Below are 17,782 nucleotides of genomic sequence, written 5' to 3'. Positions count from 1 at the left end.
TGTTTTTTAATGCTTCTTCCCACTGCTCGTCATCTATTTGTAGGCCTAGTGTTTTCCCCCATTTTTTCATGTATTTGTTCTTTTTAAATGTATAGTCTTTATTGAAAATATTATATAGGAACTTAGTGCTCCAGAAAACTTTATGATCAAGATTTCTAAGCAATAAATATATTGGTTCGAATTTAGGAGAAGCCTTAGAAATGAAGATCTGAAGGCATTCTTTAACAATGAGGTACTGATTAAATTCTGATGAAGGGATATTAAATTTTTGTTTGATTTCTGAGAAATTTAGTAGTTTATTGTTTGCCAACAAGTCTCCTAATTTTTTTACTCCCTTTTGTTCCCATAATGTTGGAAATTTTTGTCCGAATAGAGAGTTATTAATGAAATTGGTAGAATTGGTAGAATTTCCCCAATTGTTGTTTTATTTTTTTCCCCCAGGATTTTAGCTAATTTATCCCATGCTTGAAGAATGGCTGAGATAATCGGATGACTACGTTTATATTTGTCTAAATTTAGGGTATGTTTAATGAGAAGGTTTCCCAAAGAATCAGATTTATTTAAAGACAACTCCATATCGAGCCACACTGGGTTATCTTTTTTATTGAACCATCCCTGGCTATGTTTTATTAAATTAATTTTGTGGTATGCTTGTAAGTTTGGGAGACCTAATCCACCATTTCTTTTACTTTTGTAAAGGATGTCTCTAGATATTCTGGCTTTTGTCCCACTCCAGACAAAAGACAGTATTTTTTTTTGACAGTTTTTGAAAAATTCTGAAGAAAACTTCAAAGGTAATGTTCTAAAGATGTACAGAATTTTTGGAAGTATCATTGATTTGACCGCTAGAACCCTACCCATCAACGATAACCCCACTTTACCCCATGATTGAAAATCTTTATTAATTACTGAAAGAATGTTCTCCCCATTAGTCTTGGCCAATTCGCTAACCCTTTTTGAAAAAGTAATTCCTAAATATGAAATCTGTTCCTCCTCCCAGGTAAAATCTACCATTTGTTTTATTGAATTAATGGTTTCTTCTTGTAAGTTGAGTTGGAGTATCTTTGATTTAATATTGTTTATCTTAAGTAGAGAAATTTTAGAAAATTCCTCAAGTATTTCCAGGAGGTTTTTAATGGAATTGTGGGAGTCTGTTAGAGTTAGTAACATATCGTCTGCAAACAGGGATATTTTATATTGGTTGTTACCGATGTCCACTCCTAGAACATTCTTGTTAATACGAATCATTTCTGCTAAGGGTTCAATTGCCAGGGCAAACAACAGGGGGGACAGTGGGCAACCCTGTCTAGTTCCATTACTTATTGGGAAGGATTTTGATAAGTTGTTGTTAATGTATATTTTTGCACTGGGTATCGAGTAAAGCGCAAATACCAATGTGAGCCATTTATCATCAAAACCGAATTTCTCCATCACCATTTTAAGATACTGCCAATTTATTCGATCAAACGCCTTTTCGGCATCAAATGTCAACAGGACAGATGAAGTACCATTGGCGTTAATTTTGCTGAGAATGTTGAGTAATCTCCTGGTGGCATCGGAGGTTTGTCTCCCCTCGATAAACCCAGATTGGTCATGTTTTATCACTTTTGGTAAGATTTCTTTTAACCTATTAGCTAAGATTTTCGAATAAACTTTAACGTCTGTGTTTATAAGCGAAATAGGCCTATAGTTTTTTATTTCGTCGATGTTGCTCAGTGGTTTTGGGATCATTATCAAAGCTGCCTCCAGCATTTCTTTGGGAAAAACACCTAAGCTTGATGCAGTGTTGAAAATATTAGTCATGTGAGGGGCCAATAGATCTGAGAAGATCCTGTAATATTCATTAACCAACCCATCTGGTCCTGGTGATTTTTGGAGTTTAAGGGATTTTATTGTATCTCTGACTTCAGATACTGTGATGGCCTTTGTTAAATTATCTAGATCTGATGATTCCACTGTTGGAAGGTGTAATTTACTAAGAAATTACCTAATTTCTTTTGGATCTGAAATGGGGGTTAAAGGATCATCCTTTAAAGGGAAGGTGCTGCGTTTTAATATTGTAAAGAAAAAAAAAAACCTCTTTAATTCCTTATTTTTATAAGTTATTTTCAAGTGCATAGTATTTATTGTTTTTTTTTAATTCATTTTTTTTTCTGCCACTGGGCGCCGCCATTTTCATTTGCAGGACTGTAAGTGTAGCTGCACGACACTTACAGTCTTCACATACGGCTGCCCTGGACATAGAGATCAGTAGTCGGGAGGCGACCCCATAGCTAGCATTGTCTGCTCTCTGCTCTGATGTGGCCACGCCCCCTGGGCGGTCTCCACATCACAGCAGAGGCAGGAGGTCGGCGCCATCTTGCTTCAGCCTACAGTGGAGTGTACCTGTGAGCTCCACTGTAGAGCCGTGCTGTTGGAGGAGCAGCTCCATCTGTCGCCCCTCACACTCAGCGGCCGTTCCCTGTCCTCTGCTGCCTGGTGTGTGGCTGAATCTCTAGAATCGCTAGAGAGTCTGAAGTGCTGTGGTCTGATGTTCTCTTATCAGGAGCTGCAGAGAGGTAACAGAGGGGGATGGGGGAGGCTCTGTGCTGCTCCGACCTCTCACTGCAGCTCCTCACAGGACATCAGACCCTGCATCTATCACTATACTGTGCTGAGCCATGTATCTAATCCTCTCCTGTGTGATACTGACTGCTGAGCCGTGTATCTAATCCTCTCCTGTGTGATACTGACTGCTGAGCCGTGTATCTAATCCTCTCCTGTGTGATACTGACTGCTGAGCCGTGTATCTAATCCTCTCCTGTGTGATACTGTCTGCTGAGCCGTGTATCCAATCCTATCCTGTGTCATACTGTCTGCCGGCCGTGTATCGAATCATCTCCTGTGTGATACTGTCTGCTGAGCCGTGTATCTAATCCTCCTGTGGAATACTGACTGCTGAGCCGTGTATCTAATCCTCTCCTGTGTGATACTGTCTGCTGAGCCGTGTATCTAATCCTATCCTGTGTGATACAGTCTGCTGAGCCGTGTATCTAATCCTATCTTGTGTGATACTGTCTGCTGAGCCGTGTATCTAATCCTATCCTGTGTGATACTGTCTGCTGAGCCGTGTATCTAATCCTATCCTGTGTAATACTGTCTGCTGAGCCGTGTACCTAATCCTCCTGTGTGATACTGTCTGCTGAGCCGTGTATCTAATCCTCCTGTGGAATACTGTCTGCTGAGCCGTGTATCTAATCCTATCCTGTGTGATACTGTCTGCTGAGCCGTGTATCTAATCCTATCCTGTGTGATACTGTCTGCTGAGCCGTGTATCTAATCCTCTCCTGTGTAATACTGTCTGCTGAGCCGTGTATCTAATCCTCCTGTGTGATACTGTCTGCTGAGCCGTGTATCTAATCCTCCTGTGGAATACTGTCTGCTGAGCCGTGTATCTAATCATCTCCTGTGTGATACTGTCTGCTGAGCCATGTATCTAATCCTCCTGTGGAATACTGACTGCTGAGCCGTGTATCTAATCCTCTCCTGTGTGATACTGTCTGCTGAGCCGTGTATCTAATCCTATCCTGTGTGATACTGTCTGCTGAGCCGTGTATCTAATCCTCTCCTGTGTAATACTGTCTGCTGAGCCGTGTATCTAATCCTATCCTGTGCTGACCTGTGTATCTAATCCTCCTGTGGAATACTGACTGCTGAGCCGTGTATCTAATCCTCTCCTGTGTGATACTGTCTGGTGAGCCGTGTATCTAATCCTCTCCTGTGTGATACTGTCTGGTGAACCGTGTATCTAATCCTATCCTGTGCTGACCTGTGTATCTAAGGCTATGTGCACACGTCTGGATTTTTAGCGTTTTTTTGTAGCGGAATTTTGCCATAAAAACGCTATAAATCCGGTAAAAAAAGCTAACATTATGCATCCTATCATTTAGAATGCATTCCGCATTTTTTGTGCAGATGTTAGCATTTTTTTCCGCAAAAAAAACGCATACCGCAAAAAATCCGGACATGCTCTATCTTTTTGCGGATTTTTTGCGGATTTCCTATCAAAAAGGACATTCCGGAAAATAAAAAAAAAGCAAAAAATCCGCAAAAAATCCACGCAAAAAACGCGCAAATTCCGCGAGAAATCAGCGCAAAAAAAGCACACGGATTTCTGGCAGAATTCTCAGGATTATGTCAGGAAAAAATCCTGACGTGTGCACATAGCCTAATCCTGTGAAATACTGACTGCTGAGCCGTGTATCTAATCCTTTCCTGTGTGATACTGTCTTGTGAGCCGTGTATCTAATCCTCTCCTGTGTGATACTGTCTGGTGAACCGTGTATCTAATCCACTTCTATGCACTCCTCTCCCGCCTGCATATCTTTCCCCATTGCACACACAACTCAATGCGTGCGGTAACAGGAGCTGCGAGCGTCATGCTGTATTATGGCATTATGTGAGATCTATATGACGGTATTATGTGATCTGTATGGTGGTATTATGCTTGATCAGTATTGTGAGAATTATATGGTGGAATTGTGTGTGATCTATATGGTGGTATTATGTGAGAACACTGGCAGCATTATGTGTGATCTATATGGCGGTATTATGTGAGAACACTATGGCAGTATTATGTGCGATCTATATGGTGGTATGTGAGAACACTGGCAGTATTATGTGTGATCTATATGGTGGTATGTGAGAACACTGGCGGTATTATGTGTGATCTATATGGTGGTATGTGAGAACACTGGTGGTATTATGTGTGATCTATATGGCGGTATTATGTGAGAACACTATGGCAGTATTATGTGTGATCTATATGGCGGTATGTGAGAACACTGGTGGTATTATGTGTGATCTATATGGCGGTATTATGTGAGAACACTATGGCAGTATTATGTGTTATCTATATGGCGGTATGTGAGAACACTGGCGGTATTATGTGTGATCTATATGGTGGTATTATGTGAGAACTGTATGACAGTATTGTGTGATCTATTTGATAGTATTGTGTGTGATCTATATGGCGGTATTATGTGAGAACACTATGGCAGTATTATCTTCAGAAAGCGGACCCATTCTATAGTGGTTCTGGCTGAGCACCTGCACGCGGGTCAGGGGTAATAGAGGGGCAGCATGACCTCCAGTTAGGTGCAGTCAGGGCTGGTGAGGCAGCTGAAGAGAAGCGTCTCATTTTTATTGTTACTATATGGCTACATTTCCCCCCAGCGTCACCCCGGACTGCGCCTGCCGCCTCGCTTTCACACATTGCCAGGACAGGATTGAGAAGACAGGATCTGAGGAGGGGAATGGGGTCTGCATGCAAAGTCTGGATCAGAACAGGCCATCAATCCGCAGAAATGTTTCCTGGATTTCTGTGGAGCAGACAAGCAGACGGTCCATCCATGTGTATAAAAGACAGCGCTCTATGTACAATCCCTGGCTGCTCCGCACACCGAACAGGGGGCCCCCATAGACCAGCACACTGCTCTCCTGAAATACTCTGTGCTGCTGTCACCCTGCTCCCTCCACCACCTATCTCCCAGAATCCATGCTGCCTGCCATCCTCGGTGACTGTCTACTTGTCAGTATAAGGCGGCTTTCACACTAGCGTGGGTACGGGCCAATGTGGGCAGCAGAAGCAGTCTTACGACGCTTCCGCTGCCCCATTGTAAGGTTTGGGCATGAGGGGGCGGAGTTTCGGCCGTGCATGCGCGGTCGAAAATGGTGGACTCGACGCAGAAACGTTACATGTAACTTTTTTTGTGGCGGCGGTCCACCAAAACATGACGCAACCGTCGCACGACAGTTGTGACGTGTGGCAATACGTCGCAATACGTCGGTAATGTTAGTCTATCGGGAAAAACGCATCCTGCAGACAACTTTGCAGGATGCATTTTTTCTCCTGAATGACGCATTGCAACGTACAGCCAAAAACGCTAGTGTGAAAGTAGCCTAAGGCTGCCGTCCACTAGCAGTATTTGGTCAGTATTTTACCTCAGTATTTGTAAGCCAAAACCAGGAGTGGGTGATAAATGCAGAAGTGGTGCATATGTTTCTATTATCCTTTTCCTCTAATTGTTCCTCTCCTGGTTTTGGCTTACAAATACTGAAGTAAAATACTGACCAAATACTGATAGTGTGACGGCAGCCATACTCTGCAGTCACCAACAAAATGGCTGCTCACTGGGTTCCTGAATATCATCCTCTCTAATCCCTTAGTAAACACCCAGAAGGGGAGGAGACATCACACAGGTCAGCAGACCCCGCCCATATTTACTGCAGTGCTGTAATGTGAGCTATTTGTACACTAGGTTTTTCTGAAATTTCAGCAGCTGCTCCCCCTAGTGTTGAAAAGTGGAAATTCCAAAACTTTTCAAATTATTTTTCATATTTTACTAAATTATAAACAAATGATAATATTTTTTAAGAAAATTTAATCATTAATTCTTTACATTTTTACAATTTCTGAAAAAAATTTTTTTTTGATGGCACCTTCCCTTTAAGTTATATAATTTGTGGTAGAATGTAGCAAATTCTTCTGCTATGTTTGTTGGATGGTGGATCATATCCCCCGAACTATTTTTTATTTTATTTACTCTTTTATTTATCCTGTCTCTTTTAAGTTTGGCTAGCATGTATTTCGTCGGTTTATTAGTCTCGGAATAGTTCTTAAATTTTGATGCCTTAATTATTTTTTCATAGTCCTCCATAATAGCTTTATTTAATTGTTGTCTCAGTGCGAGTATGTCTTTGTAAACGCTTTGTGCGTCATTATTTGGGTTATTAAGATTATTTTCTTTTTCTCTGATTTTTTTCTGAATATTCATAATTTTTTCTCTTTGTTTTGCGTTATGTCTCGCTGAGATCTTGACCGTACACATTGTGTGCTTACTAGTAACCAGTATAACTTAATAAGTTTTAGAACAAATTCTGAGGACTTAGTGATGAGTCAAAGGGGTTCAAAATTATTTTTCATAATAAGTCTCACAATAACGTTGTGCAAATATACAGGAACAAAAGTTAATTAAAACTCGGGTGTGAAGGTGAAGGACAGTTAGTTAGTTGCCTACCTGGAATTGGTGCAGCTCTCGCTGGAGAATTTCTTTTTCTCTATGATTCTCTTCTTTTCCTACTCTCAAACTGGAGTTATACAGAGCTAACTCAGTATCTCTCAGCCATGATTTCAGCTCTTTAACTCGCTGATCCAACTGCTGCACTAAATTTCCACTCCCAGGTGAAAGCACAGGATGAGGCACGCAGCTTGACAGAGCATCAGAAAGAGATCTCTGTGGAAAAAGTGTGGCAGAGGGCAAGAGAGGAGAGTCAATGTTAGGAAGAGGTAGTAAAGAGAATCAAGGAAGTCGCATGTAAAGCTATAGATCACAGAAATGAATGATGTGCTTCTGGGGGTTATATCCCCTCTGTCACACATACAGTATTGTACCAGACATAAAGAAGGTCTAGCATATTGATTTCATATTGCTATGAAATAAATCCTAAAGCAGACCCGTCATTACACAGATACCTATAATACACAGTGAACAGAATTATTAGACAATTTGTATTTTTGATCATTGATTTTATTATTGAACAACTACAGTGATGTAGGTCAATCCAAAAGGTTAAAGAAGCATTTAAATCTATTTTTAATAAATCTGTCTATATGTAATATAGTAGGTACCTTATATATTAATATACTTACGAATATACTAATATACCGCAAGCGCCGCTGCCTTTTCCAGTCTCCAGCACCCATCTGCTCCTCTTCTCAGCAATGTCACCACTCTTCAGGCCCTCCGGCTCAGTCTATGCTATGTGTGTTACCAGGAAGTCTCTTTTTAAATCTAATGATAAGACATACTTAGGCACACTCTGGGGAGTCTGAAGCAACAAAGTGTTTAATACATACAACGTTCACAAACGTTTCGGTCTGCAAACGACCTTCATCAGTGTGCTCTGAGAACAAACAAATAAAGTGCATAGACATAATGTAAAGGAAAAAATGAAACAACTAAACCAAAAAACAAAGTATATATAGGTAAGTATACATGGTCAAAATAGTTTAAACAGAAATGGAAACCAGAGGTGACCATCCAAACAAAATCGCTCGTATGCGTAATACATGTAATGCCCAATCAGAGTTGTACTGTGTGATAATAGTGGGTACAGGAAAGGAATGTTATAGAAAAGGACTACAATATATAAAGTGCTAGTGAGACACAGTAGGAGTAGGGGGTACATACCTATAGCTAATCGGAGAAAGGTATGCGAAATAAACCCTTGAGAAGGATATTGCATCTGTAGTAAGGAAAATATAAATATGTATATGTATCTAAGCACATGGAATAATGTGATGACTAGGGAATATAAATAGACGTACCAAAAATATTTTTTTATTTGGGTAAACAGGCAATCCTGTAGATAGAGGGCTAGGCCAGCCGATCTATAGAGAAATATGATTACTGTCACGGCAGTGCCAGAAAGTTAGTATGTATGACATGTCAGCGCTTCATATAAATGGCACTTACCAAGTAAGAGACAGCTAGAGAGCAGGAGGGAGACGTGTATCCACCGCAAGTCTGGTAACGGTGATGGCATGTCCAAAGTGCCTGGGTTTTATAGCAGAGTGCGTGCACAACCGCTGGAGTGCAAATCGGAAGTGGCAGACCGGAAGTGACGCGCATACAAAGCAAAAGTGAAACTGCTCTATGGAGCATGTGTAGCACAGGAAGGGGCAGTGACTAATGCGTTCCAAGGGGAGTGGATACTGCAGAGCACTGAAGATGAAGAATGAAGATTGAGTTAAGTGAAGAGGTGTCACAATGCATTCAATATGGACGGCTCTGAAAACAAAGATAGAGAATTAATATCAAGCGTATAACAATATGATAAAGCAGGCATGAGAGAGAAAATGATGGTTAAGAGTATTATGAGGATTTAAAGAAAGTAGCATAATAGGTGCAGTACCCCATGAGCTAGCACACATGTGTAATATGTAAAGTGGGATGACAATGTTGACTCTAAAGAATATGGCGCCGTATACACAATGAAGAAGCAACATGATAGATGTAATGCACATATGCAGTGTATAAAATGGAATGGCATTGTGTACTGAGGGAGCGCACCACATTACAGACACTGGTGGTGATTAATATGTAATTAGAACATCGGAGACAGACCCTACAGACAAAAAAAAACGCACAACGCGGCGCCATACAGGCAATAATAGTGGTTAATATGCAATCGAACATTGAAGACAGACCATGTAGCAGAAAAACACATCACATAAAAGATTATAGATCATAGTCTCTGTTAAGCCCCTTGGGGCTCAGAGTGTTTAGTTCGTGGATCCAAAAAGCTTCCCTACGTTTGAGGATAGCAATACGGTCCCAAACGTGGCGTGAAGGGGTGACCTGTTCAATAATTTGGAAATGTAGTTGTGCTACATTATGTCCATAGGAGATTAAATGATGTGGTATGGGGAGCAATAGGTTTTTGCACCTGATGGTGGACTTATGCTTTGATATTCTGTCATTTATCGCTTGGGTGGTTTCTCCTACATACAAAAAGCCGCAAGGGCACTTGATCAAGTAAACAACGAAATTTGAGATGCAAGTGAAGAAATTGTCAATGTTATAACGTTTGCCCATATGTGGATGACGAATGATATCCCCTTTAAGAACATTACTACATTGGTTGCAATTCAAACAGAGAAAGGTCCCCTTCTTCAGATTATGTAGGAAGTGTTGGGTGGAAGGGACCCGAGAAGGGACAATGTCGGCACGAACTAGAGTATCTCTAATGTTGTGAGGCCTACGGAAGCAAGGTAGGAAGGGGTTCTTAAACTCTTCAATGGTGGGATATGCTGTCCTTAGGATGTGCCAATGTTGGCGAATGGATCTATGATTTCTGTATGCTGCAGGGTGGTATTGATGTACAAACAGGATTCGATTTCCCGTGGCATTCGCTTGTCTGCTGGTGGCTTGCTGTATAGTATTGAGAATCTGTGGAGGATAACCCCTATCCTGAAATTTGGATTTCATTTCAACTGTTCAGACTATTTTGTTGACCCTGTGTATCTGAGATTTGGGTATAGACTTTATCATGTTCCGTGGATGGAAGCTATCATAATGTAGTAAGCTATTACGGTCGGTCGGTTTGGAATATAAGTCAGTGCTGAGATTGTCGTGGTCGTCTTTCATGACCAGAGTGTCTAAGAAGCTGATATGATTATGATGATGGGTCATGGTGAAGTCGAGGCCCGGCCAGGAGGTTTTGAGGAACTGGAAGAAGGTTTCCAAAGATGCAAGGTCGCCTTTCCAGACACAGAAGATGTCATCTATATATCTCTTCCATAGTACACTATGTGTGCGAAAGAGATTGTGGGCATAGATCAGGGTGTCTTCAAAATGGGTCATGTAGGCGTTAGCGTACGGGGGTGCTACGTTTGATCCCATGGCCGAACCTTTGATCTGGAGGTAAAAAGTGTTTTCAAAAAGAAAAAAGTTATTGGTAAGGACAATGGAGGGGAGGTCACACCAGAATTCAATGAGGTTAGAGTCCATATCGGAAGTAGATAGGAGCCAACGGGTGGATTCAATACCATGAGAGTGGGGTATAGACGTGTATAAATCCTTCACGTCGAAGGAAACTAAAATGGAATCAGTAGGTATGGGACTGATAGTTCGAATACTGTCCAGAAAAGCTCCAGTGTCTAGGAGAAAGGGCGTTGTATTGCGGATCAGTGGCGTACAAATTTTTTCTAAATAAATCGAAATTGGTGCTAAAAGAGAATCTGTAGAAGCTACTATTGGTCTCCCCGGTGGGTTTTGTAAATTTTTGTGGATTTGGGGAGTATGTACATAACTGGTGTAATAGGGTGTTGTTTGGGCAGGAAATCACGAGTTTTAGTATCTAATAGGCCTTGGTGTTGATAACGGTCTAAGGTAGTTCGAATTAGGGCCTGGATATGACTGGATGGATTAGCAGGAAGTGCTTTATAGGTGGTAGAATCACTGAGCTGGCGGTTTACTTCAGTTTTATATTGTGATTTGTCCGTGAAGACAATAGCACCCCCTTTATCTGCTGGTTTGATAACTAAATCTTTGTCTAGTAGAAGAGACTTAAGGGTCTGTCTTTCTGTAGTAGATAGGTTAGATGGGTAGTGTAATTTGCCCCTGTCAGTGTCATAGCGTAGTGTATGAAAGGAGGAGTTTACGAACTGGATAAAAGTCTCTAAGGCAAGTGAGCCTGTAGGTGGTCTGTAGGTAGACTTATTCCGTAAGCCTAGGCTGGTTATATGCCCACAATCTCTTCCGCACACATAGTGTACTATGGAAGAGATATATAGATGACATCTTCTGTGTCTGGAAAGGCGACCTTGTATCTTTGGAAACCTTCTTCCAGTTCCTCAAAACCTCCTGGCCGGGCCTCGACTTCACCATGACCCATCATCATAATCAGATCAGCTTCTTAGACACTCTGGTCATGAAAGATGACCACGGCAATCTCAGCACCGACTTATATTCCAAACCGACTGACCGTAATAGCTTACTACATTACGATAGCTTCCATCCACGGAACATGATAAAGTCTATACCCAAATCTCAGATACACAGGGTCAACAAAATAGTCTCCGATCAACTATTGAAACAACAAAGAACAGTTGAAATTAAATCCAAATTTCAGGATAGGGGTTATCCTCCACAGATTCTCAATACTATACAGCAAGTCACCAGCAGACAAGCGAATGCCACAGGAAATCGAATCCCGTTTGTACATCAATACCACCCTGCAGCATACAGAATTCATAGATCCATTCGCCAACATTGGCACATCCTAAGGACAGCATATCCCACCATTGAAGAGTTTAAGAACCCCTTCCTACCTTGCTTCCGTAGGCCTCACAACATTAGAGATACTCTAGTTCGTGCCGACATTGTCCCTTCTTGGGTCCCTTCCACCCAACACTTCCTACATAATCCGAAGAAGGGGACCATTCCCTGTTTGAATTGCAACCAATGTAGTAATGTTCTTAAAGGGGATATCATTCATCATCCACATAGGGGCAAACGGTATAACATTGACAATTTTTTCACTTGCAACTCAAATTGTGTTGTTTACTTGATCAAGTGTCCTTGCGGCTTTTTGTATGTAGGAGAAACCACCCAAGTGATAAAGGACACAATATCAAAGCATAAGTCCACCATCAGGTGCAAAAACCTACTGCTCCCCATACCACATCATTTAATCTCCTATGGACATAACGTAGCACAACTACGTTTCCAAATTATTGAACAGGTCACCCCTCCACACCGCAGTGGGGACCGTATTGCTATCCTCAAACATAGGGAAGCTTTTTGGATCCACGAACTGAACACTCTGAGCCTCAAGGGGCTTAACAGAGACTATGATCTACAATTTTTTATGTGATGTGTTTTTCTGCTACATGGTATGTCTTCAGTGTTCGATTGCATATTAACCACTATTATTGCTTGTATGGCGCTGCGCTGTGGTTTTTTTTTTTGTCTGTAGGGTCTGTCTCCAATGTTCTAATTACATATTAATCACCACCAGTGTCTGTAATGTGGCGCGCTCCCTCAGTACACAATGCCATTCCATTTTATACACTGCATATGTGCATTACATCTATCATGTTGCTTCTTCATTGTGTATACGGCGCCGTATTCTTTGGAGTCAACATTGTCATCCCACTTTACATATTACACATGTGTGCTAGCTCATGGGGTACTGCACCTATTATGCTACTTTCTTTAAATCCTCATAATACTCTTAACCATCATTTTCTCTGTCATGCCTGCTTTATCATATTGTTATACGCAGGTACGGACTGGGGATGAAATTCAGCCCTGGCATTTGAAATCACACAGGCCCATGTTGTCCCCGTCCCCAAGTCCAGATGGGGATATATTACTACTATTACCCTGGATGGAGGAAAGGTAGATTTACTACAACACCAATATTTCTAATTATACCCATGGCCTGCTGGGGAAAGTGATGGAGTGACCGGCTTTGTACACCGTCACAACTGTTAACAGTATGGGTGTCTTGAGAACATTGATTCTGTTAACAACGTAGCACACAAGGCAGCCCACAACCAGACCAGCCCTTCTGGCATTTGCCAGAATTGCCAAATGGCCAGTCTGGCCCTGGTTATACGCTTGATACTAATTCTCTATCTTTGTTTTCAGAGCCGTCCATATTGAATGCATTGGGACAGCTCTTCACTTCACTCAAATCTTCATCTTCAGTGCTCTGCAGTATCCACTCCCCTTGGAACGCATTAGTCACTGCCCCTTCCTGTGCTACACATGCTGCATAGAGCAGTTTCACTTTCGCTTTGTATGCACGTCACTTCCAGTGTGCCACTTCCGGTTTGCACTCCGGCGGTTGTGCACGCACTCTGCTATAAAACCCAGGCACTTTGGACATGCCATCACCGTTACCAGACTTGCGGTGGATACACGTCTCCCTCCTGCTCTCTAGCTGTCTCTAACTTGGTAAGTGCCATTTATATGAAGCGCTGACATGTCATACATACTAACTTTCTGGCACTGCCATGACAGTAATCATATTTCTCTATAGATCGGCTGGCCTAGCCCTCTATCTACAGGATTGCCTGTTTACCCAAATAAAAAAATATTTTTGGTACGTCTGTTTATATTCCCTAGTCATCACATTATTCCATGTACTTAGATACATATACATATGGGCAGCACGGTGGCGCAGTGGTTAGCACTGCAGCCTGGGTTCTAATCCCACCCAGGACAACATCTGCAAAGAGTTTATTATTATTATTATTTATTATTATAGCGCCATTTATTCCATGGCGCTTTACATGTGAGGAGGGGTATACATAAAGAGTTTGTATGTTCTCTCCGTGTTTGCGTGGGTTTCCTCCGGGTACTCCGGTTTCCTCCCACATTCCAAAGACATACTGATAGGATATTTAGATTAAGAGCCCCATCGGGGACAGTGATGATAATGTGTGCAAACTGTAAAGCGCTGCGGAATATGTTAGCGCTATATAAAAATAAAGATTATTATTATTATATACATATTTAGATTTTCCTTACTACAGATGCAATATCCTTCTCAAGGGTTTATTTCACATACCCTTCTCCGATTAGCTATAGGTATGTACCCCCTACTCCTACTGTGTCTCACTAGCACTTTATATATTGTAGTCCTTTTCTATAACATTTCTTTCCTGTACCCACTATTATCACACAGTACAACTCTGATTGGGCATTACATGTATTACGCATACGAGCGATTTTGTTTGGATGGTCACCTCTGGTTTCCATTTCGGTTTAAACTATTTTGACCATGTATACTTACCTGTATATACTTTGTTTTTTGGTTTAGTTGTTTCATTTTTTCCTTTACATTATGTCTATGCACTTTATTTATTTGTTCTCAGAGCACACTGATGAAGGTCGTTTGCAGACCGAAACGTTTGTGAACATTGTGAATACTGTATGTATTAAACACTTTGTCGCATCAGACTCCTCAGAGTGTGCCTAAGTATGTCTTTATCGTATTTTATGGTCTGGGCACCTACTATCAGGCACCTCTACCATTGGGCTGTGCTGACCATTTACTGTACCACATTCTTTTTCAATCTAAACCTATGAAGTCTGTTCTAATACTCCATAGACTTACATTGTAAAAGTCACTTCTGGGTCAAGTAGAGCGCACTGTGACCTGGAGAGTCTGCAGAGCGGTGATGTCACTGAGAAGAGGAGCAGATGGGTGCTGGAAACCAGAGAAGGCGGTGGTGAGTATATTAACACATAAGTTCTACATTATATGCACATATACACACACTTATCAAAATGAAATCTTCATGAGAGGGCTTCTCTAATAAACCTGAAATATGAGTATTAAAGAAAGTAACAGTGAGGTTTTGTCTTCCTTAGAAGAATATCTTTGTGCAGAATTATTATGCAACTTAATGAAAGACACACACTTTTCATCTCTTACAGTGAGAATAAGAGCTCATATTCACTTGCGCGAGACTCGGATGAGTCTCGCACGGCAATACCCGGCACTGCACCTGACACAGAGGAGCGGAGCATGTGGCTGCATGTATTCCTATGCAGCCGCACGCCCCGATCTGAGTGCCGGCAGCAGTACCGGGTATTGCCGTGCGAGACTCATCCGAGTCTTGCGCAAGTGAGTATGAGCCCTTACAAGCAAACAACTGAAAATGTACAAAAATAAGTTTCTGACATGTTAAAAATATATCAGTGACCAATAAAGCCGCCCTTCTTCTCAATAATCGTCAAACTCAAACCATGGACTCTATCCGTTTCTTAATCTGTTGTTGATCAACTTTTTGGGCAGAACCAACCACAGCTTCCAGACACTGATCAGAGAGGTGACTGTTCCCCTTCACCATAAATCTCCACTTAAGAAGGGGCCGCAAGTTCTCAGTAGGGTTTGGGTCCGGTGAGGAAGGGGCCGTATCATTATTCTATCATCTTTAAGGCCATTACTGGCAGACGAACAGTGGAGACTTTGATGGTGCGATGGAGCTTTGTGCTGCATAAAATTCATGGTTTTCTTGAAAGATGCAAACTTTTCCTGTACCACTGCTTGAAAAAAAGTGTCTTGTAAACACTCGCAGTAGGTTTGGGAAATGATTTTGAGTACATCTTCAATCCGGAAAGGTCCAACTAGCTCATCTTCAATAATACCAGCCCATAGCAGTACACACCTTCATCTTGCTGACGAATTGAAAGTGGAGGTCTGTGCCCGTTACTGATGCAGCCACGGACCCATCCAAACATTCGAAAAATCTGTCTTCAGATATTACTTGACTCAGTCTTGACATTTACACTTCTGTGCCTTGCTCAGTGGTGGTCAGAATTCATCCTTCCTTACCTCGGCCATGTCTCTGAGCACTGAACATCTTGTACTTCTGGCCTCCAGGGAGGTTGCAGTTCTGGAATATATATAATGGCACAGCAGGATAATGGCTTCCTGATCGCTTCACACTTGATTCTTCTTATATCTTAGGCAGATAACGTGCATATTTTTTTTCTATATGTTTCCTGTGGCCCTGCTAACTATTTGCAGCAAAATTTTTGATGGTTCTGTGATCGTGCCCCAATATCTTAGCAATTTCAAGAGTGCTGCATCAATCTGTAAGAATTTTAACAACTTTTGACTTTTCAGAGTCCGTTACACCTATTGGTCCATTTTTCCTGAAGGCAACAAGCTTCCTGATAATTCTGCACACATTCATAAAATGTGTTGTATCCTTAGACACCGGAGTCCACCGCATAGTAAACCATGGAAGTGAGGGGCTCCGTGAAAATGACTGTCGGGGCGGCGCAGATGGAGATCTCGGCACCAAGATCTCGGGAGATGAGATCTCAGCACCAAAATCTCCATCTGCGCATGCGCTGCCCCGGCAGCTATTGTGTCCACCGCATAGTAAACCATGAAAGTGCGGGTCTCCAGGCTTTCACAGAATGTTGGTGGAGCCCCTGCACCACCGAATACCTGCAGCGTCGCACATCCGAACACCTTCTCATCCCAGCATGCGGCCTGCAGCAACGCTCCACTCTTGCCTCCTCCAGCAGCGACCCGGAAACCCTGCTCCACAGCGGCCGGTAAGGTATATTCGCATTATAAGACACATCCCCATTTTCCCCCTAAATTTGGAAATTTATGCCAGAATAATGAGACTTTGCAGTAAGTAATAAAAATGCCTTAAAACATTCTCTCGCTCTCATTATTCTGTGATTTGGCAAATATTAATAATTATGGTAATCCTAATTGACCTAAAACGGAAAAGGTTTATTCTGATTTAATGTCAGATATTGAGAAAAACATGCATATGTGTCTTTTTATATAGTGTATGTAAACTTCTGGTTTCAACTGTATGTTACTGTACAGGATAAGATTCAGTGTAACTCATAATTTTTCACATTTTAATTCCTGCTCATTCTGGGCTTTGGGATCTAGCGGTTGGAATTACCCAATGAGTAACTTGCACAAGGACAACTCTCATTCTCGAAAATACTTATCTGCTCCAGCAACAACTGCCTGTGTCACTGGGGGACACCACACTTACTCGGTGGGCAGTGCTGTGCAGCACAGACATCGATCCAGAAAATTGTAGCAATACCCTTTCTGTGCTGGACTGCAACTGGTCATCCAGCTAAGTATATTGGTCAACTAGGTTGTGCGTTTTATCTGACTAGGTTATTTTGGCTAGTCAACAGGTGTAATTTGCAAAAAAGAGTGAATTGATTCAAGGGGTATCAAATTCTCCTTGAATTTTTCCCCCAAAATTTGGATTTGCCAGAATCAAAATTATTTGTCATTTCCTTTGTATGAATACAGCAAATTGGTGGACCACAGCTATTTGGCTATATTGTAAAGACAAAACAAAAATTTGATCACCAGTCTCTCACCTATCCAGATACACAGACTGTCTTTTTTTATCAAATCAGCCCTCACGGCACCATCATTGTATATAATTTTTTTATATATTTTTTATGCTCTGGGGTCTGGAGATGTACACAGTGGGTGCTGAATAGAATTCCCAATATTGTTGCCTGGTCGCTCTGATCTCAGGGAGACCAGATGACAATGATGAGAGCAGACTTCAGCACCTGGTGCCTGGGAACAGCGCAAACTGTATAGCTTTTCCCAGGTGCTGGTACGTGTCACACTAATGCAGCACATAGATGACACACAAATGCCATATGTAAGCCACATACATTAACATAAGGACACTTGAACACACGGATAGCTC

The 17,782-nt window shown here is 41.7% G+C and overlaps 1 protein-coding gene across 1 annotated transcript in view; it reads right to left on the bottom strand.

Moving 5' to 3' along the window:
- The window catches only part of AKAP6 (A-kinase anchoring protein 6), a 606,671-nt gene that overhangs the window by 39,155 nt on the left and 549,734 nt on the right, over positions 1-17,782 (bottom strand). The window contains exon 11 of the mRNA XM_069730511.1: positions 7,059-7,274. Within this exon, the coding sequence (XP_069586612.1) occupies positions 7,059-7,274 (216 nt within the window). The remainder of the gene's footprint in view (positions 1-7,058; positions 7,275-17,782) is intronic.

This window comes from Ranitomeya imitator, chromosome 1, assembly GCF_032444005.1.
Source record: "Ranitomeya imitator isolate aRanImi1 chromosome 1, aRanImi1.pri, whole genome shotgun sequence".
Classification (NCBI taxonomy): domain Eukaryota; kingdom Metazoa; phylum Chordata; class Amphibia; order Anura; family Dendrobatidae; genus Ranitomeya; species Ranitomeya imitator.
This window is presented reverse-complemented; position numbering and strand designations above follow the sequence as displayed.